The sequence below is a fragment of the Microchirus variegatus genome (assembly GCF_963457635.1).
Source record: "Microchirus variegatus genome assembly, chromosome: 2".
Taxonomy (NCBI): domain Eukaryota; kingdom Metazoa; phylum Chordata; class Actinopteri; order Pleuronectiformes; family Soleidae; genus Microchirus; species Microchirus variegatus.
In genome coordinates, this window is record NC_139803.1 from 12,210,201 (window position 1) to 12,232,498 (window position 22,298).

Sequence of the window (22,298 nt, forward strand, 5' to 3'; positions counted from 1 at the left end):
AAAACAGCAGCTACTATGGTGAGGGAATGAGAGGATTTTAAACGTGTCATTGTTTTTATTATTAGGTTTATTTGAACATTATTCATGAATAGATTTAACGGTAATGACTATTTAATGTAACTGTAGTACTGTGTTTGTAAAAGAAATTCAGTGAGTTGTGTTTTATGACTCGTGGACTACCAGTGAAGTCAGCATTTCAGTGTTAATAATTGAATTGTTTTTTAAAGATTATTTTTGCGACGGCAACAAAGAGTCATTATAAATGTTCATTTTAACATCACTTGTCTTCCTTTCCTTTTATTCTCCACCTCACTCATCACATGACTTATCTATATACGTGTATATCATAGCAAGTGTTTTAGCTGAAATGAGGAGATTAAAGTGATAATAACCATTATCTGGTTATGATTATGGTACGGTTTAGGCACAAAATGCAGCTGGTTAGGGCTAGGAAAAGATCATGGATTTTCTAATAGTGTAAAAACAAAGTATTATGGGAAAAAAACACATTTGACATTTGGCTTCAACCTGGTTTCACTGAACCACCAACTCCTTCATCTCCACGTTAGAATTTAGCCTTTAATACTTATCGTTATGACACGTAAAGACATAAAGACATTTTTTTATATTCAAAGTGTACAAATTCAACATTTCCAAAGGGTTTGCAGAAAAGTAAAATAGCAACATTTCTCTAAAGAAAACCAGGCTGCTGTTTCATCGTAAAAAGTAAAAGCTGGACAATTTATATAACTGCAATCATAGGCCGTATATATTCAAGGCGCCATATGTAAGAATGTGGCCAAAAACAGTTACTACATTCAAATTCAAAATACCAAGGTCTCTTTTAGGTTTCGTTTTCTGACCTTACTGGCAACCTGTGATTGCTCGGCAGCTGAGACTCTACTGACTGATTTCAAAACATAAACATGATTTGCAGTCTGCAAAATATTTTTTTAATGGCTGTACTGTTGTTGTTGGTGAGTTCAGTTGTTATATGAACATTATTCCTGAGTCTCTGTGACATATTAGGAGGATTTTATGGCCAGTTGCTTTAGATTTATTACATAATGCACCTTTAAAATTGATTTACTTCCATTTGCTCCTTAAAAGCCAACCAGGAAGTAAGAATATATTGATTTGACACCAGAATGTGACCCTGCTGGTTGCAAAAATAACTCAATTTGAATAGAAGTCTATGGGAAAATGAGTCTACTTTTCAACTGTTATTATCAGCTCTACTTCAATAGAAGCTATATTTAGTGAGAATAAAGCATGATACATGTGAATGGATGAAGTTGTATATAAGAGTCAGTTATGTGGTGAAAAACAGCATTAAATTCACACCGGCGTATAGCTGGGTGTTAAACAACGGACCCTACATTTAATTCCCCCCATGGCATCGTTCGGCTTCAAATCCTTTTGTTGTAATGGCTTCAAAACAGCAGTAACTTTGGCGCGAGTCCATCTGCACAAACGCAAACATTTTGTTTCAGTTCGTGAATTATCTGAGAGACGGCGGGGGCTTCAAATGTTTCTCTGTGATCACAATCTGAACATGTAAACAAACCCAAAGATGATGGGGTTTGATGGGGCTGAGAGCACACGCCCATACAGGTGTTTCCTGTTAACTGGGCTGATTAAAGGCCTGCGACTCCACTAATGACTGGGTACAACACAAGGACGTCCTCACACAAGGTATAGTGGAAACACCTGTGTGTGCATGTGACTATTTTATGGTATTGACTTAGGATGAGATTTATTTGTGATAGTTAAGGTTCAGGAAATGGAGAATGCATTATGTCCTCACAACATGTTCATATTATCTGAATATGATAATCTAAAAGCCATAAGGTAAAAGCTAAAAGCTAAAATGTGCATATACTAACATACAATATCAGTTTTAGAGAGCTAGTATGCAGCTTATGATCCAAAATATTAATTTTGGATCATAAAAACTATTTTTATCATGAACAACGTCAACGCAAGCACTTTTATTTTGAAATTGGGTGAAATATCGTCATACAAATATTGTCATTATGATGGAATATCTTGATTTAATATCACCTTTACTGGACAATCAAACTGTACCTCACTCTAATATGAATGTCAAACCTAATTCCGGTCCCCACAACTTTCAAGCCAATCCATCCAATTGTTGAGATTTCATTATCTCAGAACTAATCATGTAATGATGATGATACCCACTTTTGTGCTGAGCTATCCAGCAGATGTTTTATGTGATGATATATATTATAAAACTTTGCTGACACTCGTCAGGAAAAATAAATGAGAAGCTTTCATTCCTTAAGTGTTTGCATGAATATTATAGTATGAGCCAAAATGGAGGAGCCGCTGATAGACTGACACTGCAGTCATGTTTCTGGATAAAAGAAAAATTTTAAATTTTAGTTTTCCTCAGCATTTTCTTCTGTATGAGCAGTCGTAATATGGCTGTAAGCATTTGCAGGGCACTGGAAGCCTGATTATACAAGTTGAATATATTAAATTTAATTTGAAGATTCTCCGCAGCAGTGGTCAGGGTTGATATCGGGTGTGGGCACAATGAAATGTAGCCCGTGTCATTTGGTAGCTGCATGGTATGTGATAATTATCGCTTCACCTCAGCTGGAATCCGACTCAGTCCAAGCTGACACTGACTCATCTCTGCTCAAGTAAAAGTGTCCAATGAAAGCGCAGCCATAAATCACACTGCGTTCTGTTCCATTGTTTCTCTCAGTCATAGTGTTACATGAAACATACGCGTTTGCACCTTTGACCTTTTTCATTATCCGTCAAATTCACTCCTAATCTTCTGAGTCCAGGAAAGTGACATCACACGCACACGGCTCTCGCTGTGCCGAGATCATTAAAATAAATGGGCTCTTTTTAGCGGCACGAAATGCAAGCAGTTGAGGCAACATGCATTCGATTCTTTTAAAGGTTGGTCTCTGTATTTTTAGCCTTAGTGAGTGGATAAATTTGACCTGTTTGGAACAAGACAAAGAGATAAGAATGAAGGTATGTACTGTATCACAACCAGAATGTTATTTCTGGCATTGTGAAAGGGATCGAGGAATCATTTACAATACAAAAGCATGTGTGGAACTAGATTAATCATAAGAATTAAATCCAAATTCTGTGTTTGTGGGGGTAAAAATCAAAAATGCTGTGGGTGTGGATGGTGAGCGGCTGTGCAACCTTGTTGTCAATTTGATTTGGATTTTTTTGGCAAAACAAAATCTTTTCCTCCCAGGACGCTTGTGAAATTCAGCGAGGAATCGAGAACAGCAGATGGGCATGATCATGACTCGCATAACAATGGTCAGAATGAGAAACTGATTATAGGCATATACCTGCAGTCAGTGAGTCAGTCAATGGAAACAGTAACCACACTAATACAATATTTGGAAAACGCACATAAGAAATACAGCAGCTTTATCTTTAAATATCACATTCTTCTTTTTACTGTACAACATCATTTCTGTTAAGCACTACAGAGCAAACCCTCTTTGCTATAATGGGGGGCAAAAAAAATCCTCTCACACAGTCCAGTGTACAGTGTTTATGAAATCAAATCATGATTAAAAAAAAAAATGTTCTGCACATCTCACAGCCCATCACGTCTCGTTTCTACCTTGAATTGAGATGTAGACGCCTGCAGCGGTATACATTTAAGGCACATTTCATTCCTGTTGTGAGAGAAGGTAGCAATGGGCTTGAATGATAAAATTGTGTTGTCAAGGTAACAGGTTGTTCTGAAGATTGCAAATATGTCGTATTGGGGATGCTGCTATACAATATTTCTTCCCGCAGCCCCCAGAAATTTGTGCTCTGTGTTTCCCTCCCTCAAAGCCGTGCAGGTGACTGCAGCTGTAATGTGGTTTGCATTCATAATTCACAGACATTTAACAGCCGGGTCTATCTCTATCAATATGATTAAAATTACACACTGCAAATCTCATTTGCAAAACCAAATCATAAGCTGTTGGATACCTTGAGGTGGCGCGGTGATTTCTTTTAAATGATGAATGTGGGGGGGGGGGAAAGGGTGGAGACTGCTGGAGAACAGAGATACACAGAGGCACCCTTTAACACGGCTCCTGATGTAACCATGGATACCTCTATTTCATGGATGGAGTAATTTTAGCTGGAGTGGAACCTGAAGGACACATATCACTGTTTCTGCAGTGCACGTTATGTATTATCACTTCTTAAATATTGGGTTACAGGTGCACTCACAACAGCTCAACAATATCATATATAGACAGTGTATATATATATATATACACACACACACACACACACACACACACACACACACACACAGGGAACCACTTACATGGTGTGTTTTGTTTGCAGAAACCATGGTGCAGTGTCTCAGAAGGTGTCAATACACCATTAGATGACCATACTATGCAATTTAGAAACCAAGTAAACAGCAGTTATGACCGTCTAATCCATTGTTTTCAGTGCACAAAGAATATTCTCTCTGGGGAAAATTGCAGAATAATCTAAAATAAACAGTTTTGAGGTTCAAAAACCAGTGGGTGCTTTCAAAGTGAATGTTACAAACTTATGCACAGTTCACCGACGTGTTGTCGTTGCATAAATGAATCCTATTCCCTGTGTGGTGAGCGTGTGGGATAGTAGTGCACAGACTTTCTGTTGCACAGAGAAGTGCACCGCACTGTCAAGGCAACCAGGATAGTGCAGACCAGAGGGGATTAAAAGGAGATGTAGCTGTGATAAAAACAGAGCAGCGCTGAGATGAGCTCACCCCCAGTTCCTCAAAGTCAAAAACAAGAGAGTCGATTGTCACGGTGTCACAGAGTCAGAACTGTAGCCAGGAAAAGAACATGTTTTTGCCAAATGCTGCCATAAATCTATGGGCAAAAAAAAAAAAAAAAATCATTGGAAATCGACAGTAGGAAATGTTACATTTTCCTCTTACTGAATTTGAATTTGAGGATAATTTAATTAGATTGTAATTGCTACAGCATGCACTGTGTGATCATTGAGGTTGGAGGGCTTCGTAATGTAAAGCAGATTGTTGCTGTGTGTAGTATAGTATATAGAAATAGTATAAAAATATATTGTAGAATCTTTATATCCTACTATTTTAACATATTATTAATACAGACAGAGCTGTTCAGTGCTGATTAAAATGTAGTGCAGAGGGTTTAACATCTGTGAATGAAAATAGTTATTATTATATAATTATATAGCACATTTTGGACATATTTACACTCACTAAAATGTAAAATGGTTTATTTGCATAGCCAATGCAGAGGATGCCTTCTTTGCTAAAGATCAACTCAGTCAAGTGTTCTTTGTTTCCACCTGCTGGTTTAATTCAGCGTTGACACTTTACACAGCTGTCACACTTTTGTTCACTCTCCTTAGATGGTGTCATGCCATTTCAGAAAAGGACTGCAATAAACAAGCAAGTCTCTGTTAGGACAGAGCGATCAGAAACACAGTCTGCACCGCTCGCCCTGAGGTCTGTGTGCCACATGAATGACATGACCTTATGAATACACCCGGCTCTTCTCCATCTGCACAGACAAAAGCATTTTTTTTTCTTAACGTCGTCTCGATCGCTGAACAACAGAAGGAAAAAAAGTTCCTCTAACAGTTTTGCTCACTCACGTCTGAGTCTGGGGTAATCGCTGCTGATGTGACCCAATTACCAGAGAAAAGGATTCTGTCAAAATAAATGACAACGCAATTTTCTCTCCCTTCTCATTAAGCTGTGTTCAAATATTCATTGTGCTGTGATCAATTTGAAACTCAGCCCATGTCCACTGACAAATCTCCTGAGGGAATGTCGGGCTTCTTATTAGTGCTCCACTTAAGAAATGCATCTCTTAAGAAATCTTTAAAAGCTTTCAAAGCAAAGCTAAACGATTATGGCGTTACTTTGCATAAGATGCACTGCAGAGGAGCTAATGGAGCTATGGATCAGTCACAGATCACAACACAAACAGACATATACACATATCTATTATACACAACCTATGAATTAAACACTTGGTTGCTTGTAGTAGTCATTGAGTTAAATGCAGATCAGAGGTATTATTTGAAATTGGTACTTAGTGATGGTTAAAAATAATCCCAAACTACTATAGATCAGTCTTTTTAACTGATCAGGTATTATCCCTTAAGGAGATGTGGTTTAGTGTTTAGTTACACTTATGTACATGTACATGCATATACTTACCATGGATGTAATGTAAATAAAGTAAAATGTTCAATAATATAATTTACATTGTAAAGGTGCTCTCACACTGCAGTATGATTTTGGAGGCATTCGCACCATGGATGTATTATCAGTAATTCACATTGGGGAGAACACTGAGGTTACTTCCGTTTACGTCACTTCCTGTATGCAGCGTCAGTCGGGGCGTGTTGTTGACGAACAGCCTCCCACTGCAGTTTGTGCCAACTGTAGTTCAGTGGAACTTGCGCAAGCTCCCCCACTTAACTTCTCTGTGTGCTGCAGACCCGAGGTAAATACTAATGTTAGACTAATAACGCATCGTTTCCTGTAAACTCGGTGTAGGGTTATATGGGTGTTTACGTCAGTAATTTCCGAGTGTTGCTGACTTTGACAGATAGCATTCTCAAGCCGTGTCAGTTAGCTAAACGTTAGCTTTGCTAACGCTGAAGTTATTGGGATTTTTTTTTTTACCCTAGCCTACATGCTAGCTCGAGTACGCCCCTCCTTAAACCCCCACGGCTGATAGTTTGCTTGGTTTAGAGTATTTGACGCACGCTAACATGGTAACATGTCGTAGCGTAATAACACTGACATTAGCTGTGTCGTATGTTGAGTTCCTTCCTGGAGTTAGCGTCTCCAGGGTTTAACGCCAATGCGTGTAAAGTGGGCATTTTAAACTTCATATACAGACGGGATACTTAGTCATTAAGTTTCCGCAGTCTTTGTGTATCTTGTATGTTTCCTAAACAGGAAATTGTCGGAGAAGCTAGTGGGTGTGGCTGTGGCTGTCTAGCAACTGTGTCTGAGTAATTAAAGGAAATCCCGAGGCATGTTGTTGCTTGATATAGAAGTCGAACCAGTGCTGCTGCAGCTGCTGTAACATTTAGCAGGTTAGCATGGCATAAACATAACTGCCACTCATAATGAATGGCGAATTATTGCCGCTTTTGTACCTCGATCTTTGTTTACAATATGCATTTTTTACGTCATGGGTTCTTTTTAGCGAGTATGTTTTAAAAATGTTCACTGGGCTGGTGTTTATGGTATGAAGGTTTTCCCTGACTTGTTTTGCATTTTGCCTTCACAGTTAGTACAAAATGTTTTTAGCCAAATCGCTCCTCAGTGGCATCATTAAAGCTGTCAGGTAAAAATCTGTTCAACGTACACTCTCAAGCCAAACATCTTTTTTTTGTGGTTTTAATCTTGTCATTTCACCTTTCTTGTCTCTGTAGCGACATTGACCCGTCCCAGTTTGTGCCATCTGACCCTGTGAGTGATGGACATTATATGACCAGATTTATTTATTTATTTCGTATTGCTAATTCTTGATGATTACAGAGATGTTAAAAATAAAAACTGTGATCCTTCTGCCCTTCAGCCTCCACCACGTAGGCCACTTCAATATGCAGAGCAGCATGAGAGTGATGAGGAGAAACAGTTCCGCAGAGTCTTCCAGCAACTTGCTGGAGATGTGAGTGATGCATCTGCCTGTACTGCTCTCTCAATTTATGTTGTTCTTCTATTTATTAGATCTCATTCTCTAAATTCGAGGAGAAAGTCATTCTAGACTTGGTGTTAACTGTCCCACAAATGCTTCTTTATCACCCATTGTGACGCACCATGTCTGCACAGCTTACTGCAGGCTTTAGAATGTTTATACTATTGCATACTTGCTGCAGGACATGGAGGTGAGCCCAGCTGAACTGATGAACATCCTGAATAGAATCATTTCAAAGCGTAAGACATGTTTTCATCTATCAATTTTGGAGTCTTGCTCTCACTTTCTACTTATGTACTCTGCAAAAGTCTTCGGCCACCATTAGATTTATTGTTTTTGCAATGTTACCCTTAATTACACTTGAGCAATAGCACAACCCTGGCTTTCTTAAACCTTGAGTGGAACCCTAATTAATGTTATTAATCTGTGTTTGTCCTGTGATTTCATGTCAAGAAATATTCAGTCACATCATTCCAATCCAAATGCCAATGATCACAGAATTTGAAAGGCACAGAAACAACAATAATTTTGCACGATACTGTGTATATGTGTATGGATTTAATTATTTGTTTTGTATTTATTACTTTTTTTTGTTCTTTCAGATGGAGATCTAAAGACGGATGGCTTCAGCATTGAGTCTTGCAGAAGCATGGTGGCAGTCATGGATGTATCCTTGTCATTTTTAAGCTTTGTGTGTCGTGTGATTGGGGGTAACAGTATACAGCCGACAGCACAGTGGAAATTCATAGAAAAGGCGTTTGGCTATAAAAGGAGTTATGTTGACTCACCACATTCCATCACACCCACAGCTCATTACAGCAAGGAACATGCGTTGATACCTTCTGACCATTATTTGCTAAACAAGAAAGGTGTAACATTTAACATTTGTTTTCATTTTGTCCTGTAGTTCTGGATTGTCAGGTTTAATGACGTTGATGGTTGTGAGAGTTACACACTCAGTAGAAGTCAGAGCTCATTGGGTACACTGCTGTAAAATAATAATACACCTTATTTATTATAGCATCTATAATACAAAGTTTTTTGAAAGATAGATCATGTGCAGGGTACACAAAATACACGCATAAGCAAAAGTGATGCCACATGAGGAAGACTTATGAAATACACCCTGGGCAAACAGAGTGTGCACACAGCTACTGCTGTTTGTTGACACTCGAGTTAAATGAGGAGACTGTTGTCCTTAACGCCGTTTCAGAGTGACAGTACTGGCAAACTGGGCTTCCATGAGTTCAAACACATCTGGAACAATATCAAGAAATGGCAGGCAAGTAAAGCACGCCCATTTGAAGGTTTTTTTCACAGTGGTCTCTTGTTGTACAGTTACATTCCTGTGGTGAGTCTGAACTGCTGTTTCTAACAGTGAACACAGACAACGCTTTATTGTGATGATTTTTTTAATCAGCTACTGATTGTAGCTACAAAGAACTCAGACTTGGCTGTGCAGGATCCCAAATGTGTCATTGGATACTGCACACTGTCTTTACTGCAGCTGACTGATGTACAGTCTTATTAAAGTGGCTACACTGAGGGACAGATCATGCAATTTCCTCTCAGGTGATGGATTTGGTGTTTGATTCTTTTAGCTTACCAGTGTGAGAAAATCAGAAACTGTCAATGACATTAGATTTAAACAGAATTATATTTTTTTAATATATCAATTTAGGTTTCGCAATAGATTTGGTGGCTCTTTGGGTTGATGGGAAGCATCAGTTTGCCCTTCTTTTTAGGCGGTAAATCAATGTGACATTACTACACTAGTTAGATTCACCACTTCAGATGCTGGTAGTGTTTGAAATAATCTTATTGTTGTTGTTATTAAGGGTGTGTACAAGTCCTATGACACGGATGGCTCTGGTGTCATTGGTGCAGATGAGTTGCCCAACGCTTTCAGAGCTGCTGGTGAGTTTCTTCTATTTAGTTGTTGTTTTAATTTTTGCACAGGTGAAAAGGTGTTACTCACTTGACTGCTTCTCCATTAAATAGATTAGACATTTTTGATAATTTATTAACTGGTTTGACTCTCTTTTTTCAGCTTCCAGAATGGTAACATTTTCTAGTTTCTTTGTGGATGTCATCATTTTTTAATTTACGAAACACCGATTGACATATATTCAACCAAGTATCTAATCGAATACCCAAAGATCATTGGAATCTGATTACTTGACAGATAAATCACTTGTGAAAATAAACATTTATTGCTGCCTGATGACTCTCATAGATGTAGTAATAAAAAAAAATCATTGTTGATTCGTAGTCTATCAGACTGTAGTACAGGAGAAGAAAAAATAATGATCACATAACCTGTTTGTTTTGTTATAAAAATGAAAAAAGAAATCCCACTTCTCAGTTATCAGAATAATTGCTAAATAATTTAGTAAGTGTTGCAGCCCTACATTGAATACAAACACCAGAGAGAATCAAAGATGATATTGATTTGAGTACGGTAATTGTTTCATAAGCCGGTAAGTTACATTAGTCCATTAAATGTGGAATTGGTGATGTCTCTTAGGATTCTCGTCTGCAAACACTTTGGAAAACATGGGCAACATCACCAGCTGCTGTGTAAAGGCTTGATGATTTGAATATCATTGCAGTAGTTTGAATGTATTTGTGTAAAGAGGAGTGCAGTCATAATCTCCTCTTCAATGTGCACGTCAACCTATCTATAAATAATCAGTAACAGTACAGTGACAGTGGTTTCTTGTGTCCACCTCCTCTCCAGGCTTCCCTCTCAATGACCAGCTGTTCAGCATGATCATTCGCAGATACAGTGATGAGGACGGCAACATGGATTTCGATAACTACATTGGCTGCCTTGTGAGGCTGGATGCCATGTGCCGTAAGTCTCAAAGACCACTCGTAAAATGTCCAGATAATGTGGGCCTTATCTGTGTGACAACATTGACTTGGAATTTAATCATGTGAATGTGTAGTGGGCTGAATATCTGTTCTGATTCAGGTGCCTTCAAAACCCTGGATAAGGATAACAATGGGACCATTAAAGTCAATGTTCAGGAGGTAAATTTGACTCGGATGTTTTAAACATTTCATGGTTTTTACTTTATTGTCAGATCAGTTACCTAAAGGTCATTTTCTTTACTCTTTTGTCTTTTCAGTGGCTTCAGTTGACCATGTACTCTTGAGTACAGACGATGTTACTCCCGCTTGTTGTTGGAACCACTTTGTTTGTCTGTGCATTACACAATATTTTTTCTCATTTAACCCATTGATGTCCTGTGTTATTCGGTGAATCTCTGATGCATGCAGGCTTATTTAGATTTAGATTCAGAATATTAAGGCCATGCAAGAGTTTGGGAGATCCTTCGTTGTTCTGCATTACTCACCAGACCAGAATTAAAAGAGCCAAAGCTGCTCTCACATTGGTACCTGGATAAGTGTGTAGCCAACATGATTTAGGTTTATTAAGATGTTAGTATGTTTCATTACCTGGTCACCTTCTTTGGCATCTGATGATTATGACCTGCTGTTTTCCCTCAGGTCAGAATTATATGAGAAGAGACAGGCCAACATCCAGATGCTGAATGGCATTGATAGCGTGATAATGTGAAAATAGAAAGCTCTCGTTGTTTTTGCGGCTGGGACTGGTTTCACAAAGATACAGTCAACAGGTTAAATTGGTGAATTGAGCGATGCTGGACACTTGAACAAAAAAGGCTTAGTAAGGAACATACACTCTGCTACTGAACTAAACCTTAACTACACTCGGCAGTGGGCACACCTTTTCTCACAGAGCAGACGTTGAAGGTGAAGGTGTGTTGTACTAGGTCTGTTTTCTTTTCCCCCCCAACACAGCTGCCACCTATTTAAGATCATTCTTTTTCTCCCCTTGGCTTGGGTTTGGGCAGTGTTCAGCTTTTAGCATTTACATTCTTCTTCTGTTTCTAATAATCCCCAGCAGGCCACACACTTTAGAGGTGCAAGTTGTGCTGATGTAGTTACATCTGCAATGTCAAAAACCTAATTCTTCAAATGTGGAATAAATATTCTCCTCCCATGCGGCTGAAGTTTCTTTTTACCGAAACAAGAAAAATAAACACTATTTTTCACTCCAAATAACTCCACACAGCAACTCTGTCTTTGTGAAACCAAGTCTTAGGCAAATGGTGAGAGATCATTTACAAAAATGTGAGGAAAGTGCATGAATTGTGGTTTATTTGCACCAAGCACATAATAATTTGTACACTCTGTTATTCTGCATCATTCTGCACCACTAACCCGAACCCCAATGCTCTCTACAGCAACAAAAAGCAACAAATAAATCCTTAAAATGTACTTTTAAAGTGAAGGTTAAGGTAATTCATTAATGTACAGTATATATTCAACACATACAATTCCATTATCGTCTCTGTAATGTATATTAACATCCTGGGAGGTAAGGTGGTGTTCGGGCTGGCTCGTGTTTTGTTGTGGAATATTGCTGGTGGCGAAACCGTTTGTCAACTTATTAACTGATCACTTTATCACTTTTTGTCATAGACTTATCCTAAATACCTGCATCAGAGATGATGCCAGCACAGTGTGTGATCATATATAACTGATGTGCGTGTGTGTGTGTGCCACTAATGCATGTCGCCAATAGAAAGAGTTTTAACCATGCAGTCGCAGCCGCCATCATTTTGTTATGTATCGTGTATGTTTGCTAAAATTACCTGTGCCATATTTGAAATAAATGGTATATTAAATGTTTTAGCATCACATGGCTGCTTTGTTTTTCTTTCTTTTTTTTTACTTAAAGAAGGAGTGTATGTTATTTGTATGTAATGAGGCTGGGGTCACTTTCCTTTTTGGGATTAAGAGAATAATATTAAGGACTACCATAATAAATTATTTCACGATCTGCTGCCAAAGGCAACGTGAGACGTCTTCTTCTGCACCAGGAAACCATATTACGATCAGACGACAGCGCCCTCTGCCGTTAAGATGAAACGTGACGATCATTATTTCTTTATTTTTAAATTATTATTATTATTGTATTATTACTATTTTTGTGCAACGTGCACACCAGCATATTTACTGCTAGTACAGTGACAAATACCAAAGCAAAGCTAATGTCTGCACTCGAGAAGAACCCGCGCGTTTGCATGTTGTTGTCTGGTTGTCGAGTAAAGCTTGCAACCGACACCGGAAGTTATATGTTCCCCTTAGAAATAAAACCCCACATTATGACGAGTTTTATGTAAGGAAATAAAGGAACTTAACTAGTGAAATCTCAGATCATCGTAATCATTATTGTAAAAGGTACACGTGTAACCACCAGTAAAACGTCTCGCAACACCTACTATCATGTTAATGTCAAACTGGTCAGCTATGTTTAGCCACCTGCTCCAGTCCACGCGCCACCGAACCTCACTAGAATTAACCGGACATATTTATTGCTAAGCGTTAGCTTCACACTGGCTAGCTTGACAGAAGCTATTCTGGTGATAAGGAAGTTAATCTTCACGTCTTTGGACTCAATCCTAACTTCTTTGACTGTGGGGTATGTTCGTCACATCGTCACACATTTTTGGATATCAACGCACAACTCGTCAGCCGGGGTTACGTTGCCGAAACACTTCCTTAGCCATTTGTGACTGCAACGTAGCGTCAGCTAGCACCTTGCAGCAAGGAGAGCTAACCCGGTGTTAACTGGAGTATATAACAGTAGAATGCGCTTTGACAAATGGATATATCCTACAGTGTGTAAATAAACGAACTGTTGTTTATTTGTAATATCCGTGGTGATATAGGTTGTGGTATAACTTGCTTGCAGCTACGAGTGCCCTTCCCTCCCACCGAGCTAACCATGCTATCGCATGTGCAGTGATGCTAGCATCATCCATTGTTCATTCACTCAGTGTTTAAACTGCAACTGTTCTCGTGTGTCTAAAACCTGTACAATGTCTCTGCTGGACCGCATGAAAACAACTCTACGTGCAACGACGCTATGGAGAACACGTTGATAATATTTATTTATTTAACTAGCATCAGTTTCACTTCCTCGCATGGCTGAGTAAAGAGTCGCCACTGTGTCAACTGAGCTCGTTATTATAGTAATTCCAAGGCCATTAATCAATTAAAATGTAACGCGTGTGCAGATGTCATCGGTGAGTAGTACATGTCAAGTCTTTTGTTGGTGTAACAATGACACCACAGCTATTCAGCATAATGCACCAGTCATATAGATATAGTATGTACATTATTGATCTCAGACGGAAATTGTATCGTGAATTAGTTATTATGTCAATAAAAGTGCAGTACCAGCCCACTTCATTCACTGATCAAGACTAAATGTAAAAGTTTCACGGTGTAGGGTCACTGAACAGACGCAGAGAAATCAAGATGTTAATTTGTTGTTGTTTAGGTATGTACAGTATATAAGGAACTATAAATAGCACATGATGGTAAGATGTGTCCACAGATCTGACTCAGACACATTTTTTGTCTTTTGAATGTTGTGAAGCTTGAAGCGTTCTTGAAGGGCATTTTGTCGTTGTAGTCATAAAAAAATGATTCATTAGCGATGCAGATTAACTGTTAACTTTTATTTCTTTAACTGTGTTGTTAATCAGACTCGTCCCTCCTGGACAGACGGCTGGAGAAGTCGAGCACAGAGGTGACTACAAGAGCAGCTGGACACCACGGTTGTTGACAGCGCGTGTGGACGATGTCGTCGCCATCACCTTCGCCATTGTACTACAGCCAAGACAGCGCCATGCGCTTCAAGAAGCGAAAAGCCCGCTTCACTTTCAGTGAAGTCCACATACTGCTGGATGAAGTGAGGAAGCACCGCACAATTGTTGTGGGTATGTGTGTTCTTCCCAAATAACATTATGGTCACATACTGTCACAGAATTACATTTATGAAGAATCAAATCTTGGTTATCACTTAACACACTCTTTTTTAATTATCTCCTTAAGGCAAATTCAATCGTGGCGTGCCAACAGACACCAAGAAACGTACATGGGCAGAGATTACTGCACGGGTCAATGAGATTGGGGAGTGCCAGCGAGAAGTCATCGAGGTCATCAAGAAATGGTCTGACCTCAAGTGTGACACCAAACGGAAAGTGGCTGCCATGCGGTCAGGGACAGTGCCCAACAGGGGTCTCAACTCGCGCCTCTCCAGAGACCTTAATCAGACGGAGAAAATAGTGCTTCAGATCCTGGAGATGGACCAGGAAGACCAGATCATGAGTGACCTTGGCCCGCTGGGAGATGACGACGATGTGCCAGATGAGGATGAGGAAATTGAGGAGGAGGATATGATGGGATTGCAGAATTCGCCAAATGGCGAGATGGCTATGCCACCACCACCCTCATACAACATGAGCGGACTTGCACAGTCAGGTAAAAAAAAAGAATGTATTTTATGTCATGAGTTAACAGTTAAACTACAACTGTTTTTGTTTTTAACTGGTATGTATTTCATCATAGCACAGCTGTGCAAAAACTGCCGTGACATCTATTTGTGACACACACACAGTGACTTTTTGGTGTACTGAATCAGTAGAATCAGTGAATTACAAAGATTCATTCACTGAATCGTTCAGTACTTCCTGCATGAGCGGAGCACAGACTCCGTCTGACCCTGTCACTGAACAGAAAAACGGCTGAACGGGTTGTGATTTGGCTCACGGTCGTCAGCTTTCAGCAGTGCTGTTGCTAAATACACCAGACTCCTCTGTTAAATTTCCTTGCATGTTTTTAGTCTTTTTTACTGATCTACAATTCATAGGTAGCGCTGTATCGCCCTATAAGCTAGTGCATATTGAATCAGTTTCCTGTTGACCTTTACATCACAGAATAACAAACAGTGAATGGCGAGATGGACGGTGAGAATCGTGTTGTGGATTAGGATGCGGTACATGTTAATCCTTTGTTAAATCATGAGATTTTAAAGATTTCCTTTTATAAATATTGGAGATTAATTCCTGTTTCCGAAATTTTATAAGTCTTTTTAACTGATCTACAGTTCGGTTTGATTCTTGTGTCAGATGTTGCGCTCATCCAGTGACGACACCGTCTGTTGAGTCAACGTCACATTTTAGTATTCTACAAGTCGTGTCAAAACGCAAGCTACGTGAACTTAAGCTGTCATTTTTCATCTTGGAAAACTAAAACATAACAAATATGTAGTCATATTTGTATAAATACCCGAGAGCACATCCCACATTGTGTAACTTAAAGGTGCATTATGTAATAAATCTAAAGCAACTGGTCATAAAATCCTCCTAATATGTCACAGAGACTCAGGAATAATGTTCATATAACAAACAGAACTCACCAACAACAACAGTACAGCCAAAATATTTGCATTAAAAAAATATTTTGCAGACTGCAAATCATATTTATGTTTTGAAATCATGTTTTGGCATGTGTCGCCACCTACCGCCGTCTACCAATCTTTGTAGTCAGTAGAGACTCAGCTGCCGAGCAACCACAGGTTGCCAGTTACGTCAGAAAACCAAACCTAAAAGACCTCGGTATTTGGAATTTGAATGTAGTAACCGTTTTTGGCCACATTCTTACATATTGCACCTTTAAAGGTATTGTTTCTTCATAAAATACATTAAGATTATCGCAGTGATAGCAATTATATACTTTGACGGCGGAATTACGAGCTTATTTAGGTGAACTTCACGAAAGTGGCTTCATCTGAATGTTTTAAATGATGCAGGAGACTCGTCACAACCTGGCTTTGACGTGCAGTATGAATTACCTGCACCAGAAGGTGAGGTGCTGGGTCTTTGATGCTTAAACTAAATCCTTGAATTAACAGTGCCGCTTTTTTAGGAATCAGGAATCGCTAATGTGCTCTCTTCTTTACCTCAAGACACTGAAGCTGCATTTGTAGACTCGGACGAGGACCAGCGGGAAGACTTGCTTCCTTCCACACCGGCAGCGAAACCTACGGAGGACCATCAAGGAAACAACGGCATCCCAAAACAAGGACAACCTCAGATGGATTCCGAACCGTCGATGCCAGGTCAGGCCCCGCAGAGCACGCGGGACAGCATGCTACACAACTCTGCGCTGAGTCTCCAAGAGCAGCACGCCACCAACATGCTGCTGGAGACGGTTTCCCGCTCGCTGGAGCTGCTGTCCGAGTCAGTGCAGCAGCTGGCCGAGACTCAGCACGACTTTGTGCGCGAGTCGCTGCAGCTCCAGCGGGAGATGGTGCAGGTTCTCAGAGACTTCACAGGGGGCGCCATCGCGCTCATGCATGACAAACTGAACGGACGGCCAGCGTTATAGCAACCATGCATCAGAGTTGTTGAGTTGTATCACTGACTTCCTCCATGGCCTTTAGGCGCAGGATTATTTTTTTTGTTTGTTTTTAAAGTTCTGTCGGACTTCACTGCTGGTTACTGTATTTTTTGATATAACTCTACAGATTTTCCATGGCTATATTTGAAAATGGAATGGAAACATAGTTACATGAAAAGGACTGAGGAAGAACCAGTGTTAGCTGTAAAGAAAGAACATGTGGAGCGTTTGATTTTCTTTTTTTTGTTCTGTTGTTATTATTTTTGAATTTTTTTTGCTACTGAAAGTGAGACTTTCCACTCACGTTGTAAAACACTTTTTATGATTCACCACTTTTAAAGCATTTAAATAGTTTTAATGTTGACATTCAGAGAGTTAGTCTTTACGTTGGAGCTGTCGGTCAAATCCATTTGTGTGTCCTTGCATCAGTGTCTGGAGATTATCACATGTACTGTAATGGTAAGTGGATTTCTGCATCTGACCATTATATGGTCCATTTGTCTGAAAGCTCTACAAGGTGTGTTGAATACTGTTGTTTGAAAATTCCTGTAACTGAATAATTTGTGATTGTCTGGATTAGTTTTTGTTTTTTTAGTTTTTAACATTACAAACACTTGAATATAAAAGTTTCAATTATTTCTTTAAAAAAACATGGAATAAACTACTCATGTATTTAAACAGACCAAAAATCTATTGTGGCCATAATTCATAGAAAGAAATGCATTAGTTCAAACACTGTCTATATGTAGATTAACATTTGTGCCAAGTAAATAATCTTAAATTTGACGATATGAGCTGTCGGGAAAAAGATAACTGCTGGAGATTTAGTGGGAAAACTGATCCTCAAATGTTTTTTCAGTGTCAAATATTCAAAGACCAAAACAAACTAGCAAACCAAAGTATTGTGTGTATCCTGTGTCCTTTAGTCTTTGCTGTCGTGAAGCTATTAAAGCAGATTAATGAGCCAACACTGTTGCACTGGGTGACATGTTCCTTCACAACGATGAACATGGGCATTGTAGTTTTAGTAGTTGAACTGTGTTAAAGGAAGTGTGAGAGGTGATTACGACTACTAATGCTAGTGATGCTAATAATAGCCCTGCAACTGGATCTGGATCCTGCAGCCTGGGGGTCTCACCTGCAAGACGGTTAACGGTTAATAACTTCTCTTTTTTTGTTGTTTTTTCACATGAAAATGATGAACCGAAAAGACAAAGACCTGAACCTGCTTTTATTTTGACGACGAGGTGAGTGTTGTACATCCTGTTTTGGTGTTCTCTTAAAACAAACAAAGTGTTTCTATCAAACATGACTTTTCGCCCCTTTTTCATGCATGTCATCCATTCACTTATACATTCATTCATTCCTTACAGTGGGGAGAGGACCATGTGTGAGGAAACCTGCAGCACAGTCGTCCATTTGTAACTCCATCATTTCAACATTCACCTATTTGGCAAGTGTTTTTTACTTTTATTACGAGCTCTCAGCCTCACATTTTTTTTAATTATTTTTTTTTACTTACTATTCAACATCATTTTGACCCATTTGTCTGTTGGACAGAGGTGTAGTTTTCCTGCTAATCCAGCAGGTGGTGGTGTTTTATTTATAAATGACCAGTTGAAGCGACTGAAAATGCTGAAAATGAAATAATTCACTTAAGCAGCACAATTGTCCTTTTTTTTTAAAGACCAGAGCATCAGTCAGTGGAGTTTTACCAGGTTTGCTTCTCACATAATTACATTTGGAAGACAACTGGCAAAGTCAGGGAGGAATAAAATCCTGTTTTATATCGCGCCAGACGCCAGCTGATTCTAAATTTATAATTAGCCACAGATTACATTACTCTGAAGTTAAATAGAAGTCTGATGGGCCGAGGTGAGTGGTGCTGTAACTGTGTGGCATGTAATGGAAAAGCGCTACAGCAGTGTTTTGGCAAGAGAAGTTACACACTGGAGCTTTAACGTTGACTCTTTCAGGCTGGGAGTTGTGGCTCATTTTCCTTTCTCATCTCATTCATACGGAGCGGACGTTTCATTTTGTCATAATTTTTTTTGCCCGGTCCTCACAAAGATACACATGTTAGAAGACACAGAAGGGGACAGAGTTAAGTCAAACTGCATTGTTCCCCCCCTCCTCTCGCCTCTGTTGGTTAAACAGCTGCTGGCCCGGGATGCTGCAGCAGGAGGGGAGCAGGGGCGGGATGTAGCGGGAGTTCAACAGTCTGCTGCGGTTTCCTCCATGGCTGGAAGGCAGGAGTGGGGGGGAGTGGGGGGGGGGGGGCATTAGAGTGTGCATGGTTGGGGGGCTGGGGGCTCCTGAATAGGCAGCTGTATTCAGTTATTGTGGTCTGGTCGTCTTTACCTTCAGCTCTTTATGGAGCCCTTAAACCTGAGACTTAAGCCCCTCTGAAAGGGCATTATTCACTCTGAATGCCTATAAAACTGTATTCTACTCCATCCTAGCTGTCGTACCATCTCTTAAGAATAAAATACGACTTTTGTCTATTGTGCTGAACTGAAAGTGAGCCTTTACACTAAGAGCGTTCCTGGTTTAATTCGGTAAAAAGAATGCCTTTACAGGGCTGCATTTGTCTGTATTCAACGTGATGCTAAATATTTCTGTTCAGATGCCTCCCTTCTAACAGATGCTATTGTATATTAAACTGGGTTAAATGTCGGCAAAATAGGTTTAAATTGTTTAAAATAAATGACTTAGTGTTACAGTGACTGAAGAAAACAACACAGCCATTTTTATTTTTGCTCAGTTCTTCATCTTCTTCCAAACCAAAAATGTCCATGTGTCGCAAAAGTCGCTCGACATCTGGCAAAAAGACGTGGATGTAAAGAAACACAATAAAATAAAAAAATCATTCCATCGATCTGTCCCTATGCAAGTCTATATGTACGTTTCCTCCCCCTTTCTATTGGCCCAGTTGACCCCTGGTGCCCTTTCCTTTTCTTCCGTTTTAACCCCCACCTGTTCTCATTCCCTCGCTCCTCCCCCCTTTTATCTTCCATCTGCCACTGAAACTGCTGCAGGAGTCGAGGCAGCGGCCTGAAAATAAAGGTGATGAAATAAGGCAGAGCTGTGATCCTCAGGCTTGGACGAGATTCTTTCATTGTGTTGTCCTGACAAAAAGACTAATTGCAATCCACACATTTACATTTCATTGACTTCACCGCGACAGGTTGTTTCTCTCCATATGTTAAAGGCTCTATAATCACATTTTGTCTGAGCATAACCTCATACAAATACAAAGTGTTTGTCCGGCTGCCAGATACATAAACACAGTCACAGCAGAGGAAAAGGCCTTTTGTAACTCATTTTTGACTTATTGCTTTTTATGCCTTTAACCCTTTAAGGTACTACTCAACCATTTGGTTGACCACACTATATCTCATTGAACAATGCATCAAGCTGAACTCACACGAACACTTAATGTGACTTATGAATTTTGTACTTTATGAATTATGCAAACCAGGTTTATTATGAACAGACGTCTCAACCGTTTGGTAGAGGCCTGTATCTGAAATACTGTAGGTTCCATTAAAAAAAAATATATATATTGATTTTCATTATTATCATAAATAAATAAAATAAAATAATAAAAAATGCAAAGAAATCATTTTCCCTTTGCTTTTTTCTTGGTGTGTACCTTAAAGGGTTAATGTACAATCTTACTTTGCATGCTTTATTGTTGTATATGGATTCCATTGTTGCTGTTCATCCCTTAGCTTATGTGCTTTATAAATATAAGTGCATTGGATTAGATTGTCAAACCCCCTCCTATGAAAACACTCTACAACACCACTTCAGTGGATTTATAACGACATCCAGAGTCCCGTTCCTCTGAAGCATGAATCCCCTTTCAGAACCTTTCAAAACCACCTGGAGAAACTCAAACATATGTGGCCTCTCGCTCTCAGACCTCATTTACCCTGAGACGTTGGTTCTGTTTATTAGAAAGCACGAGGGATGTGTCGGAGACATTTCTGCTCTGTTCTGAGATTATTGTGCTTTTTCTTATTTCTAGCTCTATTCCCGGCAGCCAAGCTCACTTACTGGAAACTTTTTTTTATCGATAAACACAGCCATTTTTGGATCAATAGGTCATTATACCTTACATAACTAGTCAAACATCAGCGCAGTCCAAAGATCTTAGTTTATGTCCAAACTGTTAGAAAATAATATAGTTTATAGTTGAAAACACTCAACATTTTTCCAGTCTACCTCAATTTACCTATGCACTTGGATCCTATCATGCTGGTTCCCTGACCTTTGACCTTTATATAATTGTCCTTCCACAACGGATGGATCAGACCCACGACCCTGAGGCAGGGAAAAAATAATAATTGGCTCTTTAACTCTAATATGATGATGATGATGAAAATTGTTGCTCATTAGTCATGGAAATCACATACGGGTTGGTTTAATGGATTTAAATAACGGTAGAATAAGAGAAGAGAAATAAGTTGGATGATTCCACTCACAGTCGATGCATTCACTTAAAGGCGCCATATGTAAGAATGTGGCCAAAAAACGGTTACTACATTAAAATTCAAAATACTGAGGTCTTTTAGGTTTCGTTTTCTGACGTAACTGGCAACCCGTGGTTGCTCGGCAGCTGAGACTCTACTGACTGCAATGTTTGGTAGACGGCGTTAGGTGGCACCATATGCCAAAACATGATTTCAAAACATAAACATGATTTGCAGTCTGGAAAATACTTTTTTTAATGCTAATATTTTGGCTGTACTGTTGTTGTTGGTGAGTTCAGTTTGTTATATGAACATTATTCATCTGTGACATAGAAGGATTTTATGGCCAGTTGCTTTAGATTTATTACACAATGCACGTTTAAATAAAAATAAAAGGATAGGAACGATAAATAAATACAGTAATGTCATTGAACATATGCAAATATTGCTCTGACGTGTTGTAGTTCTGCCAGTATTCCTGTCAGTGCCATTGTCCTTTGGACTTTTGAGATTTGTCTTTCCTGCCTGGACTTTGCAATTTACTTTTTTTTTTTTTTATTCTGCAGTGGGAGAGTTTCCTGGCTGTCTCTGTTTTTCTGTCCACCTCTTATTTGTGTCTGGAGTCTCCCTGTGTGATTGGCCCTGCCCTGATGTGTATCACCTGTGCTCAATTTACCTCACCTTCCTTGTGTATCCAGATCTGTATCTGTGCCTCCAGAGTGACTCTGCATTTATGTCCTCATTTCTGATTGTCTGTGACATTTTAGGCCTCTCTCTTTCTCTCTCTAGAAGAAGAAAGGAACGGTCGACTGCA

At 39.3% G+C, this 22,298-nt stretch overlaps 2 protein-coding genes across 3 annotated transcripts; both read left to right on the top strand.

Moving 5' to 3' along the window:
• The first annotated feature begins 6,430 nt into the window (after positions 1 to 6,430).
• capns1a (calpain, small subunit 1 a) lies at positions 6,431 to 12,433 on the top strand. Its single transcript, XM_083904175.1, has 11 exons — positions 6,431 to 6,509; positions 7,308 to 7,364; positions 7,453 to 7,489; positions 7,599 to 7,691; positions 7,900 to 7,957; positions 8,321 to 8,385; positions 8,932 to 9,000; positions 9,557 to 9,635; positions 10,459 to 10,575; positions 10,696 to 10,754; positions 10,853 to 12,433. The coding sequence occupies exons 2-11, from the start codon at positions 7,318 to 7,320 to the stop codon at positions 10,877 to 10,879; spliced, it is 651 nt and encodes a 216-aa protein (XP_083760301.1). The 5' UTR covers positions 6,431 to 6,509; positions 7,308 to 7,317; the 3' UTR covers positions 10,880 to 12,433.
• Positions 12,434 to 14,403: 1,970 nt separating this feature from the next.
• Positions 14,404 to 16,994, top strand: LOC310944734 (uncharacterized protein; the record flags this gene model as incomplete). Of its 2 annotated transcripts, XM_083910542.1 has the most annotated exons (4): positions 14,404 to 14,542; positions 14,658 to 15,086; positions 16,417 to 16,470; positions 16,573 to 16,994. In XM_083910542.1, 4 exons carry the CDS (start codon positions 14,404 to 14,406, stop codon positions 16,992 to 16,994), a joined length of 1,044 nt encoding a protein of 347 aa, XP_083766668.1. The 2 variants fall into 2 exon arrangements, with proteins under 2 accessions (XP_083766668.1, XP_083766669.1); XM_083910543.1 differs by lacking the exon at positions 16,417 to 16,470 and having other exon boundaries at positions 14,452 to 14,542.
• Positions 16,995 to 22,298: the final 5,304 nt, after the last annotated feature.